Genomic DNA, 25,501 nt, shown 5'->3' with positions numbered 1-25,501 from the left:
GGCAATCTTAAAGACAAAGTACATGGCCAAAGCAAATAATTCACATTAATATATTTTCCTAAACTTCGTATTGTCTGATTCAACTATCTGTTTAGTTCATATAAATTGGAAAATTGCCCAGTCTCCACAGCTCTCAGCAGTTAGGCACACATGCCTAACATAATAAGTTAAATGTTGTGAAATAATAATTTTATTGAGAATAAAACAAAATCAAACAATGTTGAGCAAAGAGACATTAATTACTCACAAACACATCTCAGAGTTAGAAGAAATTATAGCATCAAGGCCGCACAGGATAGAAGGCAGAGCTGCGTAGAGACTTTGGAGCCACAAAGAGTGAACCTGAGTCCTAGCTACACCTTTTTGTGGTTGAGTGACCTTGAGCAAGTGAGGTCCTTAAATAAGTGACCTTAACCAAGTAACTCTAATCTCTTCACCAATAATATGTGGGTAAAAAATATTAACCTGAGAAGATTTAGTAAAAATCAAATATGAAAATGCATGATGCCTAGCACACAGTAATGGTGCCACAAATGCTAGCAATCAACACCACTATTTCTTTGATACTTTGAGTGACTCACTGTGTGGATATGGCTATTGCCTCTCAGCTCTAAACCCACTTTTCCTTTCTCCGCTTTGGGATGCAAGATCTAGCACTCTAATGCCAGCTAGTACTCTAGGACACATCACATTTCTGCTTTGCCAGGAGGATCCTGGTAGGCTCTGCCAACAGAGGTGACCAGACGGAGACTGCAAGGCTGGAGGGAGAGCAGGGACTTGCTTCCTCCTGTCCTCTCTTCACTTCCGGTGGGTTTTGTCTGCTTCCGGTTCCTTTAAGCATCACCCCAGTAATGCTTTTGCATCCCTTCAGCAGTTCCTTCCCAGGGCAGCATTAAATCTAAGGCACCCTTTCTAAGACTTGCAGAACACCTGAGAGAAACCAACACCAAGCAGCCAGTTTAGGGTCTGGATCTGAGCCCCTTAGGATCCCTCCTCAGACCTCAGAGCCACCATCACCAGCTGGACAGCACTACTTTTCTCAAATACCTGGAGTTTCAGCTTCACAAGCTCTTCCTCTAAGCTTCTAAGTGTTAATGTTTGCAGGCGCTTCCTGTTGTTTCCTCAGCAAATCCTGGAAGCAGTTACCTTCCTGGGGCTATCTTCATACCAGGGCGTTTTCTTCTTATCCTTCCAGCTACCTGACTAAAAACTTTGTACCATTATATTAAGATTCCACTCTTTAAATAATTGCTGTGGCTTCTATATCCTGAATGGCCCTCACTGATATACTCGATATCTATGACAGCTTACTTAATCACTTGGACAGCTTTGAAAGATCTTAGTTTTGAGCTAAACTTCCCTCCTAGTGACTAGCACCCACAGGGTCCTTTTGAACCACACAGAACAACATTCTTCCTGAATGTCACTAGCTTATCCAGTATTGGCATCTTTCAGACCAGGTTAGCGCTCTAAAGTCACAGAAGGAGGTGCAAGAAGAAATGCGGTGGACAAGGCGGCCAGTAGGAAATGGCAGGAAGGCATGGGTAGAAATGAAATGATGAATTCTCTGTTCAAGCTAAAACCACAGTGATGGATAACCATTCTAGAACTTATTCATAAAATTCCAATAAAATGCACAAACTGATCTGATGCAGCATTCCTCAACTTTCCACTGAAATATCAAATGAGACATAAAAATACATAAGCTCACAACTCCAAAAACTTCTATGAGACAATCAAGAATGTTGCACAAACTGCAAGCTGGCGGAACGAGAAAAAATATGACATTAATATTGTATCTGAAAATAATAGTAGCTAATATTTCTTGAACATTTCGTATGTACCAGGACTTTCGTAACACTTTCTATAGGTTATTTCATTTTATCTTTTTAAAATTCAGTGGAATAGATTCTATTATCCCTGTCTCATAGATGGGGAAACTAGTGCATAGAGAGGGTAAGTAACTTGCCTAGTTGCATTTAGCTAATTTAAGTATTAGGATGGGATTCAAGATCAGTAAATCTGGGAACTCTAGCTCTTAATTCCTATATGAACAATAATATCTTTCCTTCTACCACTTAGTTCAATTAAAAAGTCACCACGGCCCCTCTACTGTATGGGTCCTGATTTTTGAGTTAGTCAGAATGACATTCAATCGTTTTCTTCCTCTTCTTAGTATTTTTTTATTCCTGAATCTAGATAGAACGCATCTTCAAGGGAAGTATGTATGGGAGAGGTTTAATTCCCATAACAAAAGCACCACAGAAGATAGCACAATCAGAAGTCACCCTAATAGACATGAAAAACAAGAGCTGTGTGTGTGTGTGTGTGTGTGTGTGTGTGTGTGCACGCGCGCGGTGGTGGTGGTGGTGGTGGTGGTGGTGTTCTTTTCATGTATTTCATTGGTTCAGATAAGTGATTCTCAACCAAGTGGGCACCTGCAAACACCTGGGCACTTTTTTTTACATTCACAAGCCTATGTTTCTTAAGATTTTGAGCCAGGAGATTTAGGATGGAGCCTAAGTGTGAATTTTGAAAAGTCTCCCTGGGTTGAGGAATTGATTAAGAGCCACTGGTTCATATCATCAAAAAGCAACTCAGCAGGAAAGAAGTAGATTCCAGTGTGGCTCAGCAGAGTCATACCACATGCTTGAAGGCTGCTAAGGACTGGGATTTGGCTTAGGTGATACACACAGCAACTTTGTGTCCACCTGTTTTTATTAGATAGAGATTTAGCCACAACATAAGTGAACTCAAAGTAAGGCAATTAGCAATCTAAGCAGCTAGTCCGTTGGCAAACAAGGTATAGATAGATTTCTTATTGTTCTACAATAAGAACTCCCCTCACCCAAGAAAAAGACAAAACAACATGGGCCCTATGCGAATGCTGAAGAACAGGCAAAGAAAAGGAAAATGATTTATTTTAGAAGCCAAAGAAAAAATAGAAAAACAAAACCCACAAAACCCCTGATATTTAATCAATGGCGGGATAACATGACTTTTATGAAACATAAGCAATTCACAAGAGGAGAACATGTAGAGATGAATAATAGAATGGAACGAAAAAGAACAGTGTTATATGGAAAGTAACAGGGAAACTAGAAATCCAATAACAGATCTCAAATATGCTTTGGAAGCATAAAGGGTAGAATAGCTATTGAATTAGTGATCATCGAAGACACAATGTAGAAAATCTTTCAGGATATAGAACAAAAGGATCAAGAACCATAAATAATGAAAAAGAATGGCAGCGAAGTTATGTGTCTCAGTTGTGCTCACACAGTTCCTGTTTCATGCCTCTTGTCCTGTGCAATTATTAACCCCTTTCGCTTTCAAAATTGCCCTGGTTTTGGATGTATACTATTTGGTCACCTAAATATGGGGGACAAACCTAAGAATTATGGTGTATCTAAGAAAGAAACCATAACCACAGGACCAGAAGGACTCATCGAAGACATCTCTGAAGAAAAATTTTCTCTTCAAACAAACAAACAAACACCTCAATTTGATGGCTTTAGCTCATTCATCCTTGGCATAATCAATAAGATGACTTGTACTTAGACATATCTGGCAAAGTGTTTTAATTTAAAAAACCGTCAAGCGCTTAGGAAGAAAGAAAAGGAAAAAAGTAACCTTCAAGAGGATAATTATAAATATCGTGGGCTTCTCATTTCTGCTACATTAAATGCTTAAAGACAATAAAGTAAATTTATTTGGGAATTTTATGCCTTGTTAATCTGTCTTTTACTTGTAAGAAAAATGACAAAGCCATGCTGAAACACATAATGGTGTAGAAAATATGCCATTCATATGCCCCAACTAAATAGCAGCTATTTTCTTCTTCCAGGAATCGATGCTAAGGAAATAATCCATAAGGTAGACAAAAAGTCTATGAAAAAAGATCTTTAGTGTGGAAAATTTTATGATAAAAATTGTAAAAACCTTAAGTATCACCATCCTAGGCATATCCCAAATCTTAGGGTAATAAGCAGTTAATTAAATAATAGTGGCAATGGGTTTCCCATGACATGGGGAAACACTAGCAATGCCGTATCAAATGAAAGACTCTGAATAGAAACTCTCCATGTTTAAAGAAAAAGTCTTATGTAACAAACACTAGGAGAAATACCTCAGCAAATTAACAGCAGGTTTAAGAGAGTTTTTCTAGGCTTTCGTATTTTCCTGATTTTATAATTAGAAGAAAGTCAACAAAACAGGTAGAGAAATATGATTTGTTTGAAGTTTGTGGAGACATAAGATTCATGACCTAACAGGAGTGAGAGCAAAGCAGAATTCAAAATTGACTGTACATTTATCATTTCAGAAGTGCATTCATTCATTCCTTAAATAACTATTTAAGTGACTACAATGTGCAAAGGACTTTAATAGGTCCTTGGATTGTAATGGCAAGTAAAACAGGAAACAGTGACCTCACAGAGATAAAAATGCATACAAGAGGATAAAAATCAGAAGGAAATAGATGTGAAGGTGATGAAATTGTTAGTCTTTTTTTTTTTTTAAGATTTTATTTATTTATTTTGACAGAGAGAGACAGCCAGCGAGAGAGGGAACACAAGCAGGGGGAGTGGGAGAGGAAGAAGCAGGCTTCCAGAGGAGGAGCCTGATGTGGGGCTCGATCCCAGAACGCTGGGATCACGCCCTGAGCCGAAGGCAGACGCTTAACGACTGAGCCATCCAGGCGCCCAGAACTTGTTAGTCTTTTTTAAAAAAAGACTTATTCATTTATTCGAGAGAGAGAGAGAGAGAGAGAGAGAGAGGGAGCAGAGGGGCAGAAGGAGAGGGAGAGAAGCAGACTCCCGCTGAGCACAAAGCCCCATGTGGGGCTCGATCTCACAACCCTGAGATCATGACCTGAGCCGAAATCAAGAATCAGATAACCAACTTAGCCGCCCAGGTGCCCCAAAGTTATTAGTCTTTAAAATTGTAAATACATTTTTAAACATCACCATTAGATTGTTTTTATATAAAAGTATTTTAAAACTTGTTATTTTTTTAAGTCAATGAATAACAGTGCTATAAAGTGAAGGTAACCTTCCTAGACCAGAGTATTGTCAGCTTTTCCAAAATTACCCAGAATTCTTCAGACCATTTGTTTAGTGACTTCCTTTGCACAGGATTTAGAATCCCTGAACTCATGGTAGAGGAAAGAAACCCAATGATGAGATTCAAGGACATTTCTGTATTCTGAAATGACATTCTTATGAGGGACTCAAATCACTTAGTCATCACTACCTTGTTACTGATCTCATTATAGAAGTATTAACAGCTTTCTTGAAAACAAAAACAAGAATATCAAGGGAATTTGTCAGCTTTTTGCCATGAGCTTACTTCTCTTCAGTGTCTGTTGAATTTTAATGTGAGGGAAGAGAGGCTTAAGGAAAGGGGAAATAAGAGTAGCAGCATTTTTAAAAAAATTGAGTGCCTCCTACATGTCAGATGCTCCTGCTAACCCATTTGATACAGTCTACTTGATCAATACTTCAAACACCACGAGTAGCTATCATTATCTCATTATCTCTATTTTATGAGTAAGATTTCTAAGAGTTCATTTACGAGCACACCTGGAATTGATTACGTTCATTATCTTCTAGTGCCTTTTTTTCCTCTTGTTCTCTTACTTTCAAATGAGGGTGGCCACCTGTCCTTTACAATATGTACTTTTTTTCGTTCTTTCTCGCTGCACCTTAAAGCTACGGTACTTACGGTGACGGGCCTGTGTCACCTCCAATAGCTTAGCCAGTCACTGAGGCATTTCTGGTTAATACTTGCCTATGACAAATGCCTTGACACTTCCCAGTTCAGAAGTGTTAAACTGGTGACCCCCCAGCCCTAGCGAGCCTGCAGATGGTATTTTAAAATGTACGTTACTTAATTTGATGGGGGAATCCTTTCACTCTGTGTGTGTGTATCACGTCATCATGTTGTATGCTTTCAATACCTTACAGTTTTATTTCTCAACTACACCTCAATAAGCCAAAAAAAAAAAAAGGTGAGTTCCTTGTCAGCATTTACGGAAATGTTTATGTTTTTAAAAAGATCCCCAGCTTGGCTTCCTTTGAAAATTCAAAGTATCTGGCGACATCCCCTGGGTGAGCAGCTGGTTGCAGCTGACTGGTGGGCTGGCTGCCTCCTTTGCAAAGGTCAGGCACTCTTCAGCTGCCTACAGTTTCTACTACTCCCTGCTGTATTACCTGGGACCGTTTTTCACATTTCCATTACCTTCCTGGCCCCTATAAGGCATCTGAGTTTGAAACCTCTGCCCTACGTCATTGATCTCAAACTGTACTGTGTGTATATGAATCGCCTGGGGGAGTTTCTTTAAAAGAAAGAAAGAAAGAAAGAAAAAAGCATATATGAGGCCATAGCATATAATTTAGTAGAACTCAGTGAGGTCGAGAGGATCGTGCGCTTTACACATGACCTCAGGCCTTTTTTTTCAGGTGATGCCTGGTCACAGTTTGAAAATCACATTAGGGGAGACTCTTAGGAAAATGTGATCCCAGAATGTGATACTCCGGATCACCTGTGGACACAATCACCTGTGAGGTTGTTTGTTTTAGACAGATTTCTGTGCTCCAGTCCCAGGGGTTCTGATCTGATAAGTCTGGGAATCATACTTTGAAAAGTTATCCACGTGTTGCTAACACACAGATGGCCACTGCTCCAGAGGTCTGAAAGCCTAAGGAATTATACTTAATGGAAGACAAGGAGCCAGGAATAGATCTGGTTAGTCTTGGCCAGATCTGAACTCTTGTCTCATTTCCTGATTATTCTGTTTGACAAGGGATGACAGGATAAAACACAATTCCAAGCTTTTTCTCTTCTTAACTGGTGATTATTCCAGTAACTTTACTTTTCATCCACTCTGACTTTAATTTTACATGTCGAGAGTCTTTGGCTGTACAATATAGTGAAACTGGCTGAAGGGGGATTAAAATTCGGGAAAGCAGTGGCTTAAAGATCTGAGAACAGTGTCACTTTTCTGTCACTTGTGGTCTGCAGGAAATTGAAAACCGATTTGTAAACAATGAAGGATATATAAAAATCTTAAAAGGGTAGCAGAAACAGGTTTTCTACTTCTTACAAAATCAATTTCCTCAAGGCCTGACTCTACCAGCTTTGTTCTACATAACAGTAAATTCTGGGTGGTCATGAACTCTACCCACCAGACTGCATAAGGATCCTTTTTCCTAAGGTGGTACACTTTCTTGGGTTCACACGACCCCACCTGAGCAGTCAGTGGGTTTTCCACAGGTGTTATGCTTAGTTCTGTTACACCGGGAGGGATGGAAATGGACCATTCGTTCAGTTTAAACAATAGTCACTGAGCATCTATTATAAGCCATGCACCGTGCTAAGAGCTTAGGGTTTAATTTAGTGGAGGAGAGAGTCACGCAAGTAAATAAATAATTAACACTCCTGTCCAATAGATCTAGTAAAGAAGACAAGTAGAAATGTCACACAGAGGTGTAAGTGGTTGACTGTGGCAGGAGGGGATGGGCGGTGAACTGTGCATTTGAGCAAAGGTCTGAAGGTGAAACAGTTCCAGGCAGACACAAGGGGAAAGAGCATTCCAAGCCGTGAGAACAGCCCGTGCCAAGGCGTGGACGAGCATCGTGCATTTCGGCATGGCTGGGCGGAGTGCAAGGGCTGAGGGTTAGTATCAGGAAGAAATGAGAAGAGCGAAGCAAGGCTCAGATAGTGAAGGGTCCTGACGGCCATACTAAGGCTGCTTAGAATTCAACCTACAGGCTAGAGGCCGGCAGAGGGGAGGTGGTTCAGGAGAGAATCCTGGGTTGATCAGGGACTTGACATTGAGTAACACTGAATCACACCGTGAGAAAGTTAATCCCTTTTCAATTAGTGTTTAATCCTTCTGCTACATCTAGGAGAAAGCCTCCATTTGGTGTCAGTATGCCTTTAACACTTCAGTCACACCTAAAATGTTCCGGTTTAAAAGAAGGGCTCAGGCAAGGCTACCGAGCTAGAATGATTTTGTTTTCATGGTGGACTTATTTCATGGTGTACCTTTTTCTATTTATGGCAAGGGGGAGCTGGTTCTTCACTGATGTCACTATAAAAAGATTATTTAAGTAAAACGCTAATTTAAAAAATTAGTGGTGATAGGTGATGCCAAGATACGGCGAAACTTACGAAGGCAGTACAGACGTGCCTGAACCGGGCAATAATGCTGCTGTTGTTTTGGGGGAGGAGAGGGGTTAAGGCGGCCAGTGAACTGCTTCTCTTTCTGACAGCAGCTTGGAGACTGTTACGGAAGAGCCACGAACGGAGGCAAAGAAGTCAGCTAGCAGGACAATCAAGTACTGGAGGCATGAATGGTGTGGCCAAGGTTAAGCCTGTTGGTTTATTCCAGATCTTTCCCTGTGCTGCTTTGCACATCCTGGCCTGGGAGGGGGGTGAATCCTGAAGTCATTCTGAAAGGTGGAAATGGAAAGATTTTTAAGTGGCTGTTGCCCAGCAAGCGTTAAAGGCAGACTTGGAATGAACGTTGGGATGAGATTTGATTATTTTCCAGGATCCCAGTCCATTATAAAAAATTATTTAGAAACTGATGAAATCTTAACTCTGAACTAACATGTTTTTTATGGACATAACTGGGCAATCTGAGCTTTCATATTTGATTTCCAAAGTGTCTCTCATTCTAACCTGCGTCCTGGCTGTAGCTTTCCTATCCCATCAGTGCCTCAAAGCCCCTTTCTCTGCTTGTCAGGCTTAGGACGGAGTACCTGACTCTAGGGGCATCCAGGAGAAGCACTTTTCACATCTCTGGAAAGTCTGAAACTGCCTGCTCTCCTTTCCTCCCCTCCCAGCTGCTGCTGACCATTTTGGAGTTACAGTCTGACCATTCTGCTTCAGTGCAGGAGGACAGGACAAGGGTGGGCTATTCCCACCACCAAATTAGTACTGGGGAAGGTAAGTCCTGGCTTTCCAAAAGTGGAACTAGAAGTGTTTACCTGACAAAAAGATGCTTCAATAAGAATGCTTCTTGGGGCACCTAGGGCGCTCAGTCAGTTAAGCATCTGCCTTCAGCTTAGGTCATGATCCCAGGGTCCTGGGATGGAGCCGCACATCGGGCTCCTTGCTCAGTGGGCAGCCTGCTTCTCCCTCTCCCTGCAGCTCCCCCTGCTTGTGTGCTCGCCCTCTCTTTCAAATAAATAAATAAACAAACAAACAAAAGAATGTTTCTCATCTGTTTTTTTTTAAGATTTATTTATTTATTTATTTATTTATTTATTTTAGAGAGAGAGAATCTCAAGCAGACTTCCCACTGAGCAGGGAGCCCGATGCGGGGCTTGATCTCATGACCCTGAAATCATGACCTGAGCAGAAATCAAGAGTTGGACACTTAACCTACTGAACCACCCAAGCACCCCTCGTCTGTTTCTTAAAGCTGAATTTACAAAGTGTTTTTATGTATCTTACCTTCCTAAAACCCATATCGATTCTTTAAAATGGCACAATAAGTACTCCACCAATACCTTAATGAGTGACTATTTATAATTTGTAACAGAAAAAACTGAGACTCAGAGCAGGTTTCCAAGACTGTACAGATGACTCTGGAATTATAATCGAAAGCCAGGTCTTCTGGTTTTCCTCCTCACTCCATATCCCCTTGGTCTCAAACAGAAAGAGCCTGTAACAGGTCGTGTTTAGTGTCTATAGAACTATTACCAGAATTCTGTCGTATCATGGGCCAAACAGGATTTTGAGGCCTGGCCTGAGGTCTTAACAGCCACAGATAACATTGTTTCAATGGAAAAATCAATTCTGAATAGGAGCTTAATTCATCGGCAAATCATAACTCAGGTGTATATCTGTCTTTCTATATAGATATATAATAGAGAAATGCTTTTTAATAAAATAACATCTATTGATTTTTTTAAAAAATCACACACACACACACACACACACACACACACACACACACACATTTCTATTCCTAGAGATCTTATGCTTTCTGGACACTTGTATCTCCGAAGAGTGTCATGAACTGGAAAGAGTTATTTGCACATGTTTGTGAAAGGTCTTGAGGACCAGGTTCTGTAAGTTTGCTAATTATTAACCTGTGTTTCTCTCCTTCAGGGTAGGCACATCAGAATCTTGAGAGTGGGGGATGGAAGGCTTTTTTGAACTATACTCACAAAACTTGGAGAATCTGATACATTCTCTTAAGCATGGTGTACCCTGCTCCAATTCTGGGAATTATTCTTGTAGTGAATCATTGTTATTAAGGTATGTTTCATCCCTCAGGGGTGTTGGGGCATGGAAGATGAATGATAATACTGCCAGAGCAAAATGGCTTTTGAGCAGGGAGGTGGCATGGAGCTTAGTGCGTTATACTTGCTAAGTGTTTGCTGAATAAAAAATGAAGAGTGAATAAATGAATGAAAGTTACTTTGCTTTCAGAAGATTTATCTAGCAGCAGGGTGCAGAATGGTTTGGAAGAAAGAAAGAAGATCTATAGAGGCTATTCAAAGAGTATTGGCAGGAGAAGCTAATGTCTTGTGAAAAGAAGGAAGGATGAAGAGGGAAATATACTAAGGAAGGCCACAGAATCGGATGAGAAGAAAAGAGAGAGGTCCAAGATGACATGAGAATTCTTGTTACAGGTGAGACGGGACGCCACTTTGGGGTATCTTTAAATATTTTGAGTATAAGGTGAGTATGAGAGATACAACTGGGAATTCCAGTTAGAAACTCCTGGTTTGTTTTTTTTTTTTTTTAAAGATTTTATTTATTTATTTGACAGAGAGAGAGACAGCCAATGAGAGAGGGAACACAAGCAGGGGGAGTGGGAGAGGAAGAAGCAGGCTCATAGCGGAGGAGCCTGATGTGGGGCTCGATCCCAGGACTCCGGGATCACGCCCTGAGCCAGAGGCAGACGCTTAACGACTGAGCCACCCAGGCGCCCCTGAAACTCCTGGTTTTGCCATTGGCCAGGAGCAGATTCAGGAGTCTACACCTTGGGAAATACCCCTGTGTAGGAGGATACTAGATCTGGTTACTGCCTCACTACTTATACCTTCTTTGAAAATGTGCCCGCTGACAAACGTTATAATGGCTAGTACCTTGGGATAGTCCATTATTCATTTGTTCAACAAATATTAATTGCTATGCTCATTCCTACCTCAGGGGTTTTGTACTGTTTTTCTCTCTGCCTGTAATGCTCTTCTTCCCTTAGACATTCGCATGGTTCACTTCTTCCTTCCGTCTCTGCTTAGGTGTCACCTTTTCCGGCAGGCCTCAGTGACTAATCACAGTCATTCTCTAATCCCTGACCCTGCTTCATTTTTCTCCATTGCACTTGCCTCCACTTAAAAATATTATACTTGTGCTTGTAGATCTCATTGTCTATCTCCCTCGCTGGAATTAAATTCTTTGAGAGCAGGAGTTTTGCTGTTTTATTTACTGCTGTATTCTAAAGCTTCTATTGCATGCTTAACTCAAAAATCTGGCCATTGCTGGGGTGCCTGGGGGGCTCAGTCGTTAAGCGTCTGCCTTCGGCTCAGGGCGTGATCCTGGCGTTATGTGTTCAAGCCCCACATCAGTCTCCTCCACTATGAGCCTGCTTCTTCCTCTCCCACTCCCCCTGCTTGTGTTCCCTCTCTCGCTGGCTGTCTCTCTCTCTGTCAAATAAATAAATAAAATCTTAAAAAAAAAAAATCTGGCCATCGCTAATCGGACTAAGGGAGGACATACAACAGGAGATGGAGGGGGAAGCCATCCTTGTGCTGGGAGCCCCTTAGCAAGCTGCAGAATGTGAACTAAGAGACATTAAAACACACAGATGATTAGAGTTGAAAGTCCTACCAAGTTCAGGCTACATCCTGTCCCGGTAAATGAGAACCACAGCCATGCAGGAGTTACGGCAGGGAGGAGGAAGAAGCTGGTATCCAGAGAGAAAGATGGAGCAGATGTGAAGTGAGGAGCTGAGAGAAGAGCTTTTGGGCCCCAGAGCAAGGGAAGGGAGGTGCTGCCCCAGCACTTTCCAACAGTGCAGGCCAGCTATACCTCCTGCAAATCCACTCCGGTCAGGTTCCCACAGTTTCCGGCACAAACCCTTCACTCTTGAGCTCCTTGGAGTGAGTTTCTGCTCCTTACAGCTGCTTGCCCTCCGACAGCAATAGAAATACCTGACGGAACTTTCAATAAAGACAGAGAATGCTGTATACCCACGCTGTCCAATTTAGTAGACAGTCCCACATGAGGCCACTGAGCACTGAGAACACCTGAGAAACTGACTTTAAAATTTTACATCATTTTAATTAAAACTTCAGTGTTCATACAGGGCCAGCAGCTATCATACAGGACAGCATAGCTCTAGGATTATTACCACAAGAAGCACAATCCGTAAAAGATGATGAAAGAGCTGAAAAAAAAAAAAAAAAAAAAAAAAAACCAAAACGACCATGATGATGTCCCAGAACTCAAGCAGAGGACATTCCACAGCACCAAAAACTAAAGAATGCTCAGGAGGACGAGTAAGGAAAAGTCCCATTAGTTAAAGTATTACTGATTTTTTTCATGGGAAATACGTGGATTCAAACAACAGGGTTTTGTTTTTTTTTTTTAATCTATTCAAGGGCAAATTATCCAGCCATTAAAATAATGAAAAAATATTAACGACATGGGAAGATGTTTATAATATACAAGTTAAAAATCATAAAATAGCATGGTTCCCGATTTTATAATATCTACATATGTCTAGATCTCCAGGTTGTGGGTTTAGGGGTGATTTTTATCTTATTCTTTGGCTTTTTTTTATTATTCAAATTATCCACGAAGAACACACATTTTCAATAATTAGAAATAAAGGAGCAAAGGATATGCTTAACACAACAAAACGGCTACATCTTTTCAGGTTGCATTACAAACCGAAGTGATAGTAAATACTGCAATAATTAGCCACTCTGTCTTGCTGAAGTTAGTTAAGAGTCATTCACATTTGCCTCCCCTCCCTTCGAGACATACACTTTCAGGTATCTTTAAGGTTTATAACTGCAATTATAGATATGGTGGCCAAACGGCAGAGACTGTTGGGTCTTCTTAGAAGGCAGAAGAAGGTCTTTTCTGTGATGGAGTAACCTAGATTTCCCACAGTCAAAAGACTGGGATAGGGACTAAAAGCTGTTTGGAATCCTTCTGCCTTCTCAGACTGGATTTCTAGAATGCTTTAACTTAAAGCTGTATTTTAGGGACCACTAGATGGCTCTCTGTGCCCGGGACCAGGTGAAGGCACAGGGGATTAACTCAGGCATGGGCTTATCATTCATTTTCAGGTATACACTGAAACATTTCCTTCTGAGTGTAACACAGCGTGGGAGGTGACTCGAGCTAATTCCTTGTATAGCATCAAAACAATAACAGCTCTCTATCTGAACCTATTAAATTCACAATATACAGAAGCAAATTCTTTGTTTAATGGAATCCCTGTTTAAGTCCCTCTGGCTGGGACTGAACAAACAGATTTCTGCAATCTGCCAGACTGTGCTTCTGTTAGATGAAGACATGCTGAGCATCTCACTTTGCTTATGGAAATAAAAAATTTTTTATTTTTAATCTGGAGAGTATTAACCCAACTTTTGTTTGGCTTGGCTTTGAGTTGAGGCTTTCGGTACAAAAAAACACCAATAGATTGTATGCCGGTTTTGCAGCCATCAAAGTGCTTGACACTGAAAATTCTGCTAATGACCACCCCTAACCGAGGAGAGAGCAGTGACGACCCATTTCCAAGCCATTCTTAGGGATGTACTGAAAGATCCAGACTGAGCCACTGTTTGGAACTATACAGACTCAGCTACTTGCAGAATGTTGAAAATATAAAGCTAGATTGAAAATACAAAGGAACACATCACTTTTTAATATAGAAATACCATCAACTCAGAGGGCTCAAGTTTCAAAAAGCCCTGTCAACTCCTAGTTTTTAGAAAATTAAAGAAAAAAAAAAAAGATTTTCTTCTCTCCTGTCCTTTGACATCAACGCCTAGTTGGACTGACAGTAGGGCTTTCTTTAATTGTACCCAATGGTTTCTAAAAATTTTAAACCATTAGCCTTGAGAGAATAAAATATATCAAAATGTTACTCAAGGTTATCTGTGGACACTCATGGGGAGTAGTGCATATATATGCATTACTTTTATAATCAGAACAACATGCATGTAAAAAGTCCCTCAAAGTTGTATGTATCAAACAGTTTTGATATAGTCAGCATTCAATAAAACACAGTTTGCCTTATGGGTATCCTTTTTCTGTAAACCTCAGTATTTAATTGTGCTATTGTCTCTAAACTTTTGAGCCAACATATGCCACAAGTCAGTTACATTATACAGATAAAGCCTCTATGAAACATGGAAAACTTCTGAACCTTCAATCCATGTCAAACTAGACTCTGCCCTAACAACTTCATTTCCCCCAAGAAGTCTAAAATATCAACTGGCTCATGGTTCTACTGTTCCTTAAGTTTAATTCCTGGGAGCTGCCTATGAGAAATTAGGGTAGTAGATAAGGCAAGAATTATGAGTTCCGCACACTAACGAATAGAACTAGAACATTATTTTTTTACCTCTGACGTAACTGATCCAAAGAGCCAATCATTCAGAACCAATACAAAGGGGCAACTAGTTGAAACTGGACCTCAAAGTTCACTTTTTTGCTAACCAACTTTACATACACCTAGGCTGAGGGAGCACGTCAGTGAAATCAAACTCCAAGTAGGGTTTCAAAACAGCAGTTTTCTTTGTTTTTCTTAGGGTTGGTCCAAGGGAACTGGATCTCCTAAGCCTGACTATCTATGCATCTTGAAAATGCATATACAGGGGTGCCTCGCTGGCTCAGTCAGTTGAGCATTGGACTCTGGGTTTCAACTCAGATCGTGATCTCAGGAGTCCTAAGATCGGAGGCCTGAGGCCAGCTCCCTGCTCAGCAGAAGTCTGCTTGAGATTCTCTCCGTTTCCCTCTGCCCCTCTCCACCCCCTCATGCTCTCTCTCTCTCTGGAATAAATAAATTTTGAAAGAAAAAAAGGAAGGAAGGAAGGAAGGAAGGAAGGAAGGAAGGAAGGAAGGGAAAGAAAGAAAGAAAGAAAGAAAGAAAGAAAGAAAGAAAGAAAGAAAGAAAGAAAGAAAAGAAAGAAAAAGAAAGAAAGAAAGAAAGAAAGAAAAGAAAGAAAAAGAAAGAAAGAAAGAAAGAAAGAAAGAAAGAAAGAAAGAAAGAAAAAAGGAAATACATATAGAATTACTCTGGAGAGCAGCCCAGAATATTTGAGTTCTTATTCTGATAATTTTAGTTTTTATTAATCTTGCCATGTCAACACTTTATATCAAAAGAATGATCATTATCATAATAAGAACACACAGTGCTCTAGGTGCTGTGCTTAGAACTTTGCATACATGGTGTCATCCCCACAACTTTAGAAGAGAGTCATATTTTATGGATCAAGAAATTGAGGCATATTTCCCAAGGCAAGATGTCTAAAAGTTGTAAAGCTAAGATTCAAACATAGGTCTGTACTTCTCAAAAACCTCTTCTCTTAATTCCTGCTTTGTATTTCTTTCATTTATGTTCCTATTGTCTCATTTGCAAAATAAAGGCAATAAATACTATTTGTCTTCCTCACCTTAAGAAGTAGTTGTGAGGATAAAATGAAAAACTGATGTGAAAGGACTTTGATAAATCTAAACATACTCTACAATTTAATTTTTCCTAAAATCTATATTTTCATATTGAAGTATCAAAAGCATTGGTGAGGAAATGTAAAGGTAACTTATCTTTTTTTCTTAATATTTTTAATCATATAGTTAATTCATACTTATTTTTTTTTAAATAAGCATGGACAGGAAAAAAATGGACTTGTATTACCATTTTTATAAATAAAATTCTAGACTTCAAAGTTTCCAGGATCAAGGTCATATTCTATATACATTATATAATTTTTTTCTCTCTGTGTCAATATATTTTCATTTGAATGGGTATATAGAACTCCACTGTAAAGATATATCATGATTCATTTAAGTCAATTCCCATTATTGGTTATTTAGTATGAAATACACTTTTAACAATCAAACTTGAAGTAGATCTCTCTCTCTTTTATCCTCTTTTCTGAGTTAATTCAAAAGCAGTGATGGATCCAATCTGTTCTTGGATTGTAGGCTAACAAAAGCACTGAATTTAGAAGGAGCTATTAGTCTGTTTTTCTTCTTGGTGACTTTGCACTTCTTACAGTGTATAGCTCCTCTAGTACTCTATATGATGTATACATTGTTTTGTGACTCACACGACTGTTATGAGGATTCTGTGAGCACATTTGTGGAGAAGACTTGAAAAGCATAAATGCTACAAAAATATATATGATTGAGTTTTTCCCTAAATCTATGACTCAAATCAAGAACAATGGGGCATGATTCAGCCTGACTTAAAAAAGAAGTCATCCTGTTTAATTCTTTACCACTTGTATCCTTGAAGGCTCATCTCTACCAGGGGACCATCCCTGGCCATCAGATACTCGCCTTTCAGTGTCAGTATTTACTCCAACTGACACAGTACGAATCCACGTCTGTATGATCAGCCTGCTCCCTCAATGCAGGAGATCACAGTGTTCCCTGAAAGTGACTGAGTCTTATACCTTCAGAAGGACAACTGAAAATCTGGCTGAGATGTTAGGTTGGGTTAAGGGAAGGGATGGGGCGAGAGCAAGGACAGGCGGCTGGCTTACTCCTAGTTCACCTTTACCCCATTGCTCTTTTCTCCCACTATCCCACAAAGAAAAGATCTGAGAAAGACAAATGAGTGGCTTAAAGATTCCCATTAGTTATTCATGCATTCACTCAAAAAGCAATGTGGCAGATGCTGAGATGTTCTTTCTTCCTTCTTGCCTCGTTTTATAGATTGAGCGTCACATTTCTGGTGTTGTACACTTCCTCTATTTTCTGTGTATGTGAGTGGCAGTAGCTAGAGTCAGCAGGACAAGAGACAATGAGATTCTCATCTCTACATTTCGTGATGTCACCAAAATGAACAATACCTTGCTATGAGAGCCCCCCATAATTGTCTAGGGCAGTGGTACTCAAAGTAGCTTGTCCGCAAACTCTTTGTTATCTGTCCATGATGAGACAAGGCACTTGTGTGAGTATGAATCAACACACTGCTTTTTTCTTCAAGAAAAACTTGCTGTGAAAATAGTATCAGATGAGCCAGGTGGAGAGGCCATGCTCTCATGAACAATCTATTATTGTTAAGTTTGCTGATAGGAAAAACTTATAACCAACGTGAGAAACCAACATTTCTGAAAAACCTTGGGCATCTTATTGAGGCTTCGATGGCAATACCTAAGGCTCTAGAAACTGTGGTGGATGTGTCATAGGTAAAAATTTGCCATCGGTATAGAAATAGTACCTATGGCACATCTTCTATTTTGGGGCAAGTGTGCAACGTACTTAGGAGTCTCGTTCTTTTTTTTTTTTCCCTTTTCGGGGGAGGGCTAAACCAACTTTTCTTTTTCTAAAGAGAAAGAAAATGAGGGAGAAGAGAGTAAGGTGGAGGATGAAGACATGTTACGCTGTGAATCACGTCCCAATTCAATTGGTAACTACTAATGAGAATTAGTGAAAAATTAGGACTTGGATGATTCTTATCAGACCAACACTTCTCTACTAGTTTGACTAACGCTATAAATTTTCCCAAAGTACACCGTTTTCTTATTTGATTCACAAAACAACTCTGTCAGATTGGTTAGTACCTTCTTTTTACTGATAAGCATAGATGTTCAGAGACAGAGGCACTCTCCCGAGATTACATGGCCAGTAAGAGGCAGAGGAAGGCTAAGAGTCTTCTGATTGTTATTTAATATACCTTCCATTATATTGTGCCTTTTAACCACTGTGACTGGAATTTCACTGGAGGTATTCATGAAATAAAGTCTAATGGCACAAAATTCAGGGTGGATTCTGTAACACCAAGGAATTAAACAATGAAACTGGTCTTCAGATGATGCAAATACTTAGTTCAGTTGATTCAATCATAAATTAACTCCAAGATGGAAGAGTCAAAGAAGGTCAAGACCAAATACTCTCTATGACTATACTGTGGTAGGCACAAGAAAAGTGGGTGAGACAGATTAACTGCTCAGTGAATGTATCTGCTAATCTCTTCTGATCTATTTATCTGGAAAAAAATTTGAGTATTGCAAAAAAAAAATTCCCAAATTAAAAATAAAAACTTCCAAATTAATCCCAAGTCTCTGTACCTCAAGAGGAGTCTGTAAAAGATCACTTCTAAGAAAAGTTTTGTATCACTTGACATTTAATTTGAAATCATTTATCTTCAAGTCGGCAACAATTAGGTGCTACTATCAGCCATTCATCATGAATTACAGAAGAATATATTTCCCCTAGAGGACGGAAAGCAGTGCTTTGCGTGGAGCAAGTTAAGGAAAACCAATATAGTTGAGAGCAGATCTTTTAAAAATAAATGTCCTTTACTTGTCGCCTAACGACGTACCTAAGACATATACAGTAGTCCCCCTTAACCATGGGGGATATATTCCAAGACCCCCAGTGAATGCCTGAAACCATGACTAGTACCTATACTATAAATACTGTGCTTTTTCCCTATACATCTATACCTATGATAAAGTTTAATTCATAAATTAGGCACAGTAAGAGATTAACAACAATAACAGAATAAAACAATTATAACAATACACTGTAATAAAAATTATGTGAATATGGTCTCTCTCTCAAAATATTGTATTGCACTCACCTTCCTCTTGTGATGATGTGAGATGATAAAATGTCTATGTGAGAAGATGAAGTGAGGAGAGAGACGTGGGCACTACGATACAGTGGGAAGCTACTATTGACCTTTTGACGCTACGTGAGGGGAGGAGAGATCATCTGCTTCCGGACCACAATTGACAGTGGAAAGCAAAACCTTGCCTAAAGGGGCACAACTGGCATCCCAACTTCTGAAACTCCGCATGATACCACTTTGCTTTCATAAAAGTGAAAATCCCCTTCTGAATTTTTTCCATTCAGGAAAACGTGCTAATGTAGGTCTTTCCTCAAAGTGTGTTACAAGAACTTTTGGCAAGCAGGAATACTCTTCACTTTATGCCACTCTGGCTTACAAGAGGTTTCATAGGAATGCTTTATTTGCAGACAGTGAGGGAAACCTGTACCTCGATGGTATTATTGTTCTGGTCCCTGTATCATACCGAAGTGGCACTGTGCTAGCCAAACTCTTAAATAGGCTTCAGTACTTCGCACTGTGTTGTCAAAGAAAAGGAACCATCTAAAACACCTATATTTCCACGGGAATAAACATTAATTAGCATATATGGCTCATGGGACAGGCAAACTGTGGTTGGTATGTTCAACTGGAGTTGAAAATAGTAATAGTCACTTTTTGTTTTTTATTTTTTTTTAATATTTATTTATTTATTTGAGAGAGAAAGAGAGTGTGTGTGTGCGTGCAGGAGCAGGGGGAGGGGCAGAAGGAGAGGGAGGAGGAGAGAAGCAAACTCCCCATTGAATGGGGAGCCCACCTGGGTCTCAACCTCAGGACCCTGAGATCATGACCTGAGCCTAAATCAAGAGTCTGCCGCTCAACTGACTGTGCCACCCAGAAGTCCTGAGTCAGTTTTTGATTGTATCAGTTTGGATCTAAGCCAATTATATTACTCCATTAACTCTGCCTAGTGGAACCAATATGGAATTAGCATGAGATACACATTTTAGAAAGAAAGCTGCATCTGTCACTAACTGAGCAGGTAAATTTCAAGGAGTTAACTTTGGAGAAACTATACCAAAACCCTAGAAGAAAAGGTAGTATGGGATGGAAGAGAAAGAAAGAACAATTATAGGAACTTAAAATAACTTAAATGTAACTAGATCCTTATGCAGCACCATTACTTGAAGGTCATGGGAACAGAATTTAGAACTAAGAAATTATTTTAATAAAATGAGTTAGTCTCAGGGGCGCCTGGGTGGCACAGCGGTTAAGCGTCTGCCTTCGGCTCAGGGCGTGATCCCGGCATTATGGGATCGAGCCCCACATCAGGCTCTTCCGCTATGAGCCTGCTTCTTCCTCTCCCACTCCCCCTGCTTGTGTTCCCTCTCTCGCTGGCTGTCTCTATCTCTGTCAAATAAATAAAATCTTTAAAAAAAAATAAAATAAAATAAAATAAAATGAGTTAGTCTCAAGTAGAAGTTTGAGTGTATAGTAAAGTCAGATTGTTTTAGATGGAAACGTGATTTGATCCTATCCTATGTGCTAATGTTGTATGAAGCTTTTATTTACGTAGTGATAATACATATGGTTTCTAAAAGAGGCTAGTTTATTATCTTATGCATAATGGATTTCCCTGCTTGAACGAAGTTGGTTCCTCACAAGCTGATGATCTTACATGTTTGTTTCCAATAAATGCTTTAGTGAAATAAAACTATAATGCTTTCATCAGGGTTTTGAGCATTTCCGTGGTATCTCCTTTCACTCATGGCTGTGGCAGAATACTATCAAAACCACTATTTATTAATTAAAGGTTTCATATGAAGGAAATCAACAGCCTAAAAGAAAGTAAGAGAAAACACTGTTGTCACTACTGCTCCAAGCAATTTTGATTTGTCTGAATAAGAGACATAATTTTATTTACTTGGTTGTGTGGACAAGTCCACTTTCTTCTAACATCCTTTATTCAGGCACTGGCCCAATCAATGTATTAGGTCACTGGGAAGTAGAATCCAATGAGAACAGTGGCAATTAAATCAATTTTATTTAATGTATAAAATGACTCTGACATTCTTTTATATTTTGAAAATTGTCCTTTTTTGATTACATCAGGGTATAGGAGAAAGGTCTACTTTGTAGCAGAAGCAAGGGAAAGATCAGTTATTATTTTTGCTGAAAGCAGATTATGGTCATATCCTAAAATTACATATTATGGTGACTTGGCATTGAGTTGGGCATTCTTAATATAGAACATTATAGAATGACATCTAAATGATATACTAAAAGTAAGACAAGTTAGAGATGTTTGAATTTAAAATACAGAGATAAATGAAAGAGCATGTCAGTTGGACAAACGAGATCTGAGTTAATATAATAATCTCTCCCTTTCAAGAAGTGTGCCATGAAAATAACAGTGACAACAGTGATTTAAAATACATTTCTAAATTGAAGTACAGAAGAAAATGTGCTTGGCGGACTGTCCATTTTATTGTCAGCTTGTAAGTGTTGTCCCTGGAAGACTGTTCCCACAGTGGTCCTAAAGCTGTGAAGTTGCCTGATTCTAGAAACTGCTTCATGGTTTCTCAGGACCCCTTGTTGTAATGTGCTGGATACTGCACAAATCCATCATGGAACACAATCTCCTTTCTAACTAAGGAACACTAATTTGGGGGAAATTCTTGCTGTTTAAGATCTGCCAAACAACCTACAAATGGAAAAGAGTCTGGAGACTGTGAACACTATTGGCAACCTATGAAGTATTAGGTAATACAGAAGCAAGGATGAGAAGCACGTGATGCTGACTCTTGCACTTCGTTCAATCTGATTCTGCATATATATTAATAATGATGCACCCTATGGATGCAATTTCATGTTTATAACACTTTGGCCATTGGCAGCATTGTGCACCTGTGTTTTCCCTGCCTTCCCATCTGCTGCCTACAGTCATTCAGATTCAGGTGACGGAAATGTTTTAGATAAAAGTTAATTAGCCTGCACTCTGCAGATCAAATCTCTATAGTTCAGCATTAAATAGCAATCTTCTGGGCAACTGCTGAAAGTAGCAGGTGCCCAGCCTTCCTAAGATTAAAAATGTAAGATTCATTTTTCTAGAAAAAGAAATCTTTAGTACTCTCTTGATATTTTATGCATAGATTCTATCAAACTTTTCACTTGTATTTGGCCTTACTCATTTTAGCTTTTATCTCTGTATATATATCAAAAGTGGAAGAAAAGAGATTAGAAATATTTTTTCCCAACTTAAGGGATAGTGAAATGATATGTAGAGTTAAAGATTCTTCAGTGTCTGGACACTTATTAGTACATTGACCAAAACTTTTCCTTAGTTCCTCAATGTTTAACATGGGGCCAACACCAATTACCTATTTGTTTCATAAATACTTTGTGCAAGGCTTGATGAAGCTTGATATTTTGATAAAAATAATGCACAAAATGCAGCAAACTCCTATTGCTGAAAGGACCCCGCCCTCTCTTTAAATATATTACTGTCAACGGTAGGTTCACAAATAGCTTCTTTTATTGAAAATACATTCAAGTTTTTAACCTATAAGAAACGAAAGCATTAGATTCTTCTTTAGTCCTACATCATTGAGACAGAAACGGGCTGAACACAGCAACTGCCCAACAGCCAGTCTCTGAGCCCACATCACACAGAAAGAAGGTAGGTACCAAAAAACCAATCTCACATGAGTCCTCCCATCGGTTTTTACGCTACCGGATAATAATTCTAACGCATTTCAATGCCCAGGCGTAATTAACCGCCCTTCTTTACCTATTGCTTCCGTACTAGCTGCAGATTTCCTGTTTACTCGTAGGAATTCAGAGGGCTGTTTTCTTCCGTACACCACCGCCCCAGCACACCTTCTAAAGAAGTCAGAGCAGATGCAGCTCTTCCCCGCCACAGGCTCAGTTCCTCTTGGGAGGGAAAGACTCTAGCATGGCCAGGGATCTGCCATCCCCACACCCCGCGCTCGTCTTTAGAAAATCCAGTGCTCTCCACGTTCCTGAACTTTGACTTCTACTTCCCTCCGGCATCCACTAGGTTTTCCCAGCTGGTCAAAACATGAGTATTTTTTCGCTTATTCTCCTCACTTCCCTTCTTCTATCTGCTACTTCTGCCTCTTATTTTATTTCCATCCGCACTTACACTGTCTTATTTTACTTTTACTGAGGTCCTTCAAGCAACCATCTATGGACATGGCCCGATCCTTAAACAATACCAAAGTTGTAAAGCCCCAAGTCCCTCCGGACTTCATCCTTCCCCTTTCTCTCCTCCTCCCCTCCATAAGGTCCCGGCCCCCAAGCGGCGCCCCACTCCTCTCACCTGACTCTCCCGCGGAAACTCGTGGCGCACGATGCTGATCACTGGAATGTGCAGGACGGAGCTGACCAAGTCGAGCTCCATCATTTCGCCTTGGCTCTGGGGGAAGGCGAGCAGCGCCGACACCCCTTGCACCACCACGGTGTGGCACACGCTCTGCAGAAAGGAGAAAGGGTCACTGCTCCAAGGAGAGCTTGGGGAGGAGAAGGGCAAGAGCGGCAGGTCGCCCAGGCCCGCCTCGATGGCCATCACTACTTCCAAAGACAGGTTGTAGGGCAGCAGACCTTCCACGCGGTTCAGGTTGTCCACGGCGAAGAGGAGGGCGTCCCGAGGCCACAGGGTCTCGGTCCCGGCACCCTCCCCGGGCTTCCGGGCGCGCGGCGGGCCCCGGCCATGCAGGGTGCTCCCCAACCAACGTGCGCCCGGCGACGGGGCCGGGGGTCGCCAAGTCCCTGGCTCGGGCTCATCCCGCTGGGCGCCTGCCCGGCTGCCGTCCGGAGCGCGGCTGGCGGCGCGGGGGGCCGTGGTCCAGGGCTGCAAGTGCACCGCGCCCACCCTCACCGCGTGCCCGATGCGCTTGAGGATCTGGCAGGGCTGCGGGTGCGAGGAGGAGCCGGGCACCCCGGCCAGCACCAGAGCGCAGGGCGGCGGCAGCAGCAGACAGACCCTGCTCAGCAGCCACCACAAACTCAGTCTCCTCATTACTGAGACCCGCAGGGAGAAAGCGCGCCCCCTCCTGCGCCCGGCTCTCCCCCCTGCAGCCGCTGCCTAAGGTCTCCGCCCCCAGGTCCCGCGGGCAGCTCACTCTGCGCGGCGAAGCGCTCCCAGGAGCCGAGGCGGTCTCCGGGCCATCCAAGTTGGAGCCTAGCGCGCCCTGGTCCCTCCGCCTCGCATCCTCTGCCCGCCCGGACCCTGCGCGGAGCCGGGCAGGCGGGCGGGCCGGAGCCGGTCACCCGCGGCTTGGGCGCCTGTTCCCTGCCCGCCCCATCTGCAGGGCGGCTCGGGCACTGCGTCCGGCCCCGCCTGGAGGCTGGGCTGGGAAGTAGCCGGAGTTCCTAGGGGGCAACGCGACCCAGGAGGCAACGCGCTCACTTGGATTCTTTTCTTTTCCTTTTCTGCCCAGGCGAGACCCACTTATTTCCTTGGGGTCGCGCAGGAGAAGGCGTTCACCCCCGGAGTGCGAAAAAGAAGCCAAATCCTCCTTGCTCCACCGTCGGCCACCCTCTGGCGGGGCCCCCCGGCACCGGCTTCATCTTTCTTCCTGTCTCGCTACTACTTCCTCTCTTCCTTGCTTCGCTCCTCTTTCCGCCCAGTCGCCGCCGCCGCCTGCTTCCTCGGAGGAGCGACGCGACTGGCCAGCAAAGGGTGGTTCTGCTCGGAGCGCAAAGTTCTCCCCGCCTCAGCCGGCGCCTCCCTGTTGCTGAGCCCTGGCGCCAGCCTGTCGCTTGGCTGCGCTAAACGCCCACTGATGGTGAGACTCCCGGGTGGCGCTTCCCGCGCCCCTGGAAAGTCCGCTCCCCTCAAAGGCGCCGGGGCTTGGTTTGCGAGATTTCGTGCGACCCGCGAGGGCGAGGACTCTGCGCCGCCGAGAATTCCGAATTCGGAGTTGTGCCTAAGGAATCTGAAATCCCGTGGCTCACTGGGATAGGTTCTAAGAAGCTGTGACTTTAACGAGCTTCTCTTCGATGTGTCTGTTGCTTTAAAGGTTTTTCTCGCTAAGGGCACCAAAGCCAGAATCATTTACACATTTAATCTCCTCAGCTTCCTTCTCTCGGGCACGTGGGCCTTTGCGGTTTTTAAGGATTCCCTGTGTTTTTAGATTCTCAGAAGTAAAAGTGAATTTGAAGCAATTATTTGATCAAGAAATTAAAGAGCTTCAAAATACTTTTGGAGTTTCAAGCACGATCAACAGCAGTTTCTAGTTTAGAGAGCCCTCCAGATCACTGTTTCTAGTAAGTTCTTTCATTTGTATGGTAATGCAGTGAAGTCAGTGGCTTACGATTTGGTCCCTTCCTCCGGGATCTGAATCTGAAATTAGAAGCAAAAGAGAGGGTTAAGGGCAGGCCTGTGGTTTCCACGCATGCAGTAGATTTATTTTATGCCATGGTATCCTTTAGAAGGAGATTAGGAGACACATCCTTGGGGTACGCAAGACTGGGGACCTGCAGTTCTGAATTTCAGTACCACTTCAAGAGAACCACGACCTTGGCAATTTATTTCACCTGACCTTGCCCTTCTGTTTGGAGCTGCTAAATTGTTATGCAAATACAGCTAGCTTTCAGCTCTGGAGGGCTGTTTTGATTCATGAGCTGGAGTTTCCATCCTGCTTTAAATCCTTGGGATGAAGAGGCTCTCGCTAAATAAAACTCCCAAGAAGGTTGCAAAGTGAATCCTGTTTT

The 25,501-nt window shown here is 41.7% G+C and overlaps 1 protein-coding gene across 1 annotated transcript in view; it reads right to left on the bottom strand.

Annotated features, from left to right (window-relative positions):
* The window catches only part of GRIN3A (glutamate ionotropic receptor NMDA type subunit 3A), a 146,514-nt gene extending 121,391 nt beyond the window's left edge, over positions 1-25,123 (bottom strand). The window contains exon 1 of the mRNA XM_045780277.2: positions 23,106-25,123. Coding sequence (XP_045636233.2) covers positions 23,106-23,804 — 699 coding nt within the window. The 5' untranslated portion in view covers positions 23,805-25,123. The remainder of the gene's footprint in view (positions 1-23,105) is intronic.
* Positions 25,124-25,501: the final 378 nt, after the last annotated feature.

The sequence above is a fragment of the Ursus americanus genome, chromosome 18, assembly GCF_024610735.1.
Source record: "Ursus americanus isolate L20-20 chromosome 18, mUrsAme1.1.p, whole genome shotgun sequence".
Taxonomy (NCBI): Eukaryota; Metazoa; Chordata; class Mammalia; order Carnivora; family Ursidae; genus Ursus; species Ursus americanus.
This window is presented reverse-complemented; position numbering and strand designations above follow the sequence as displayed.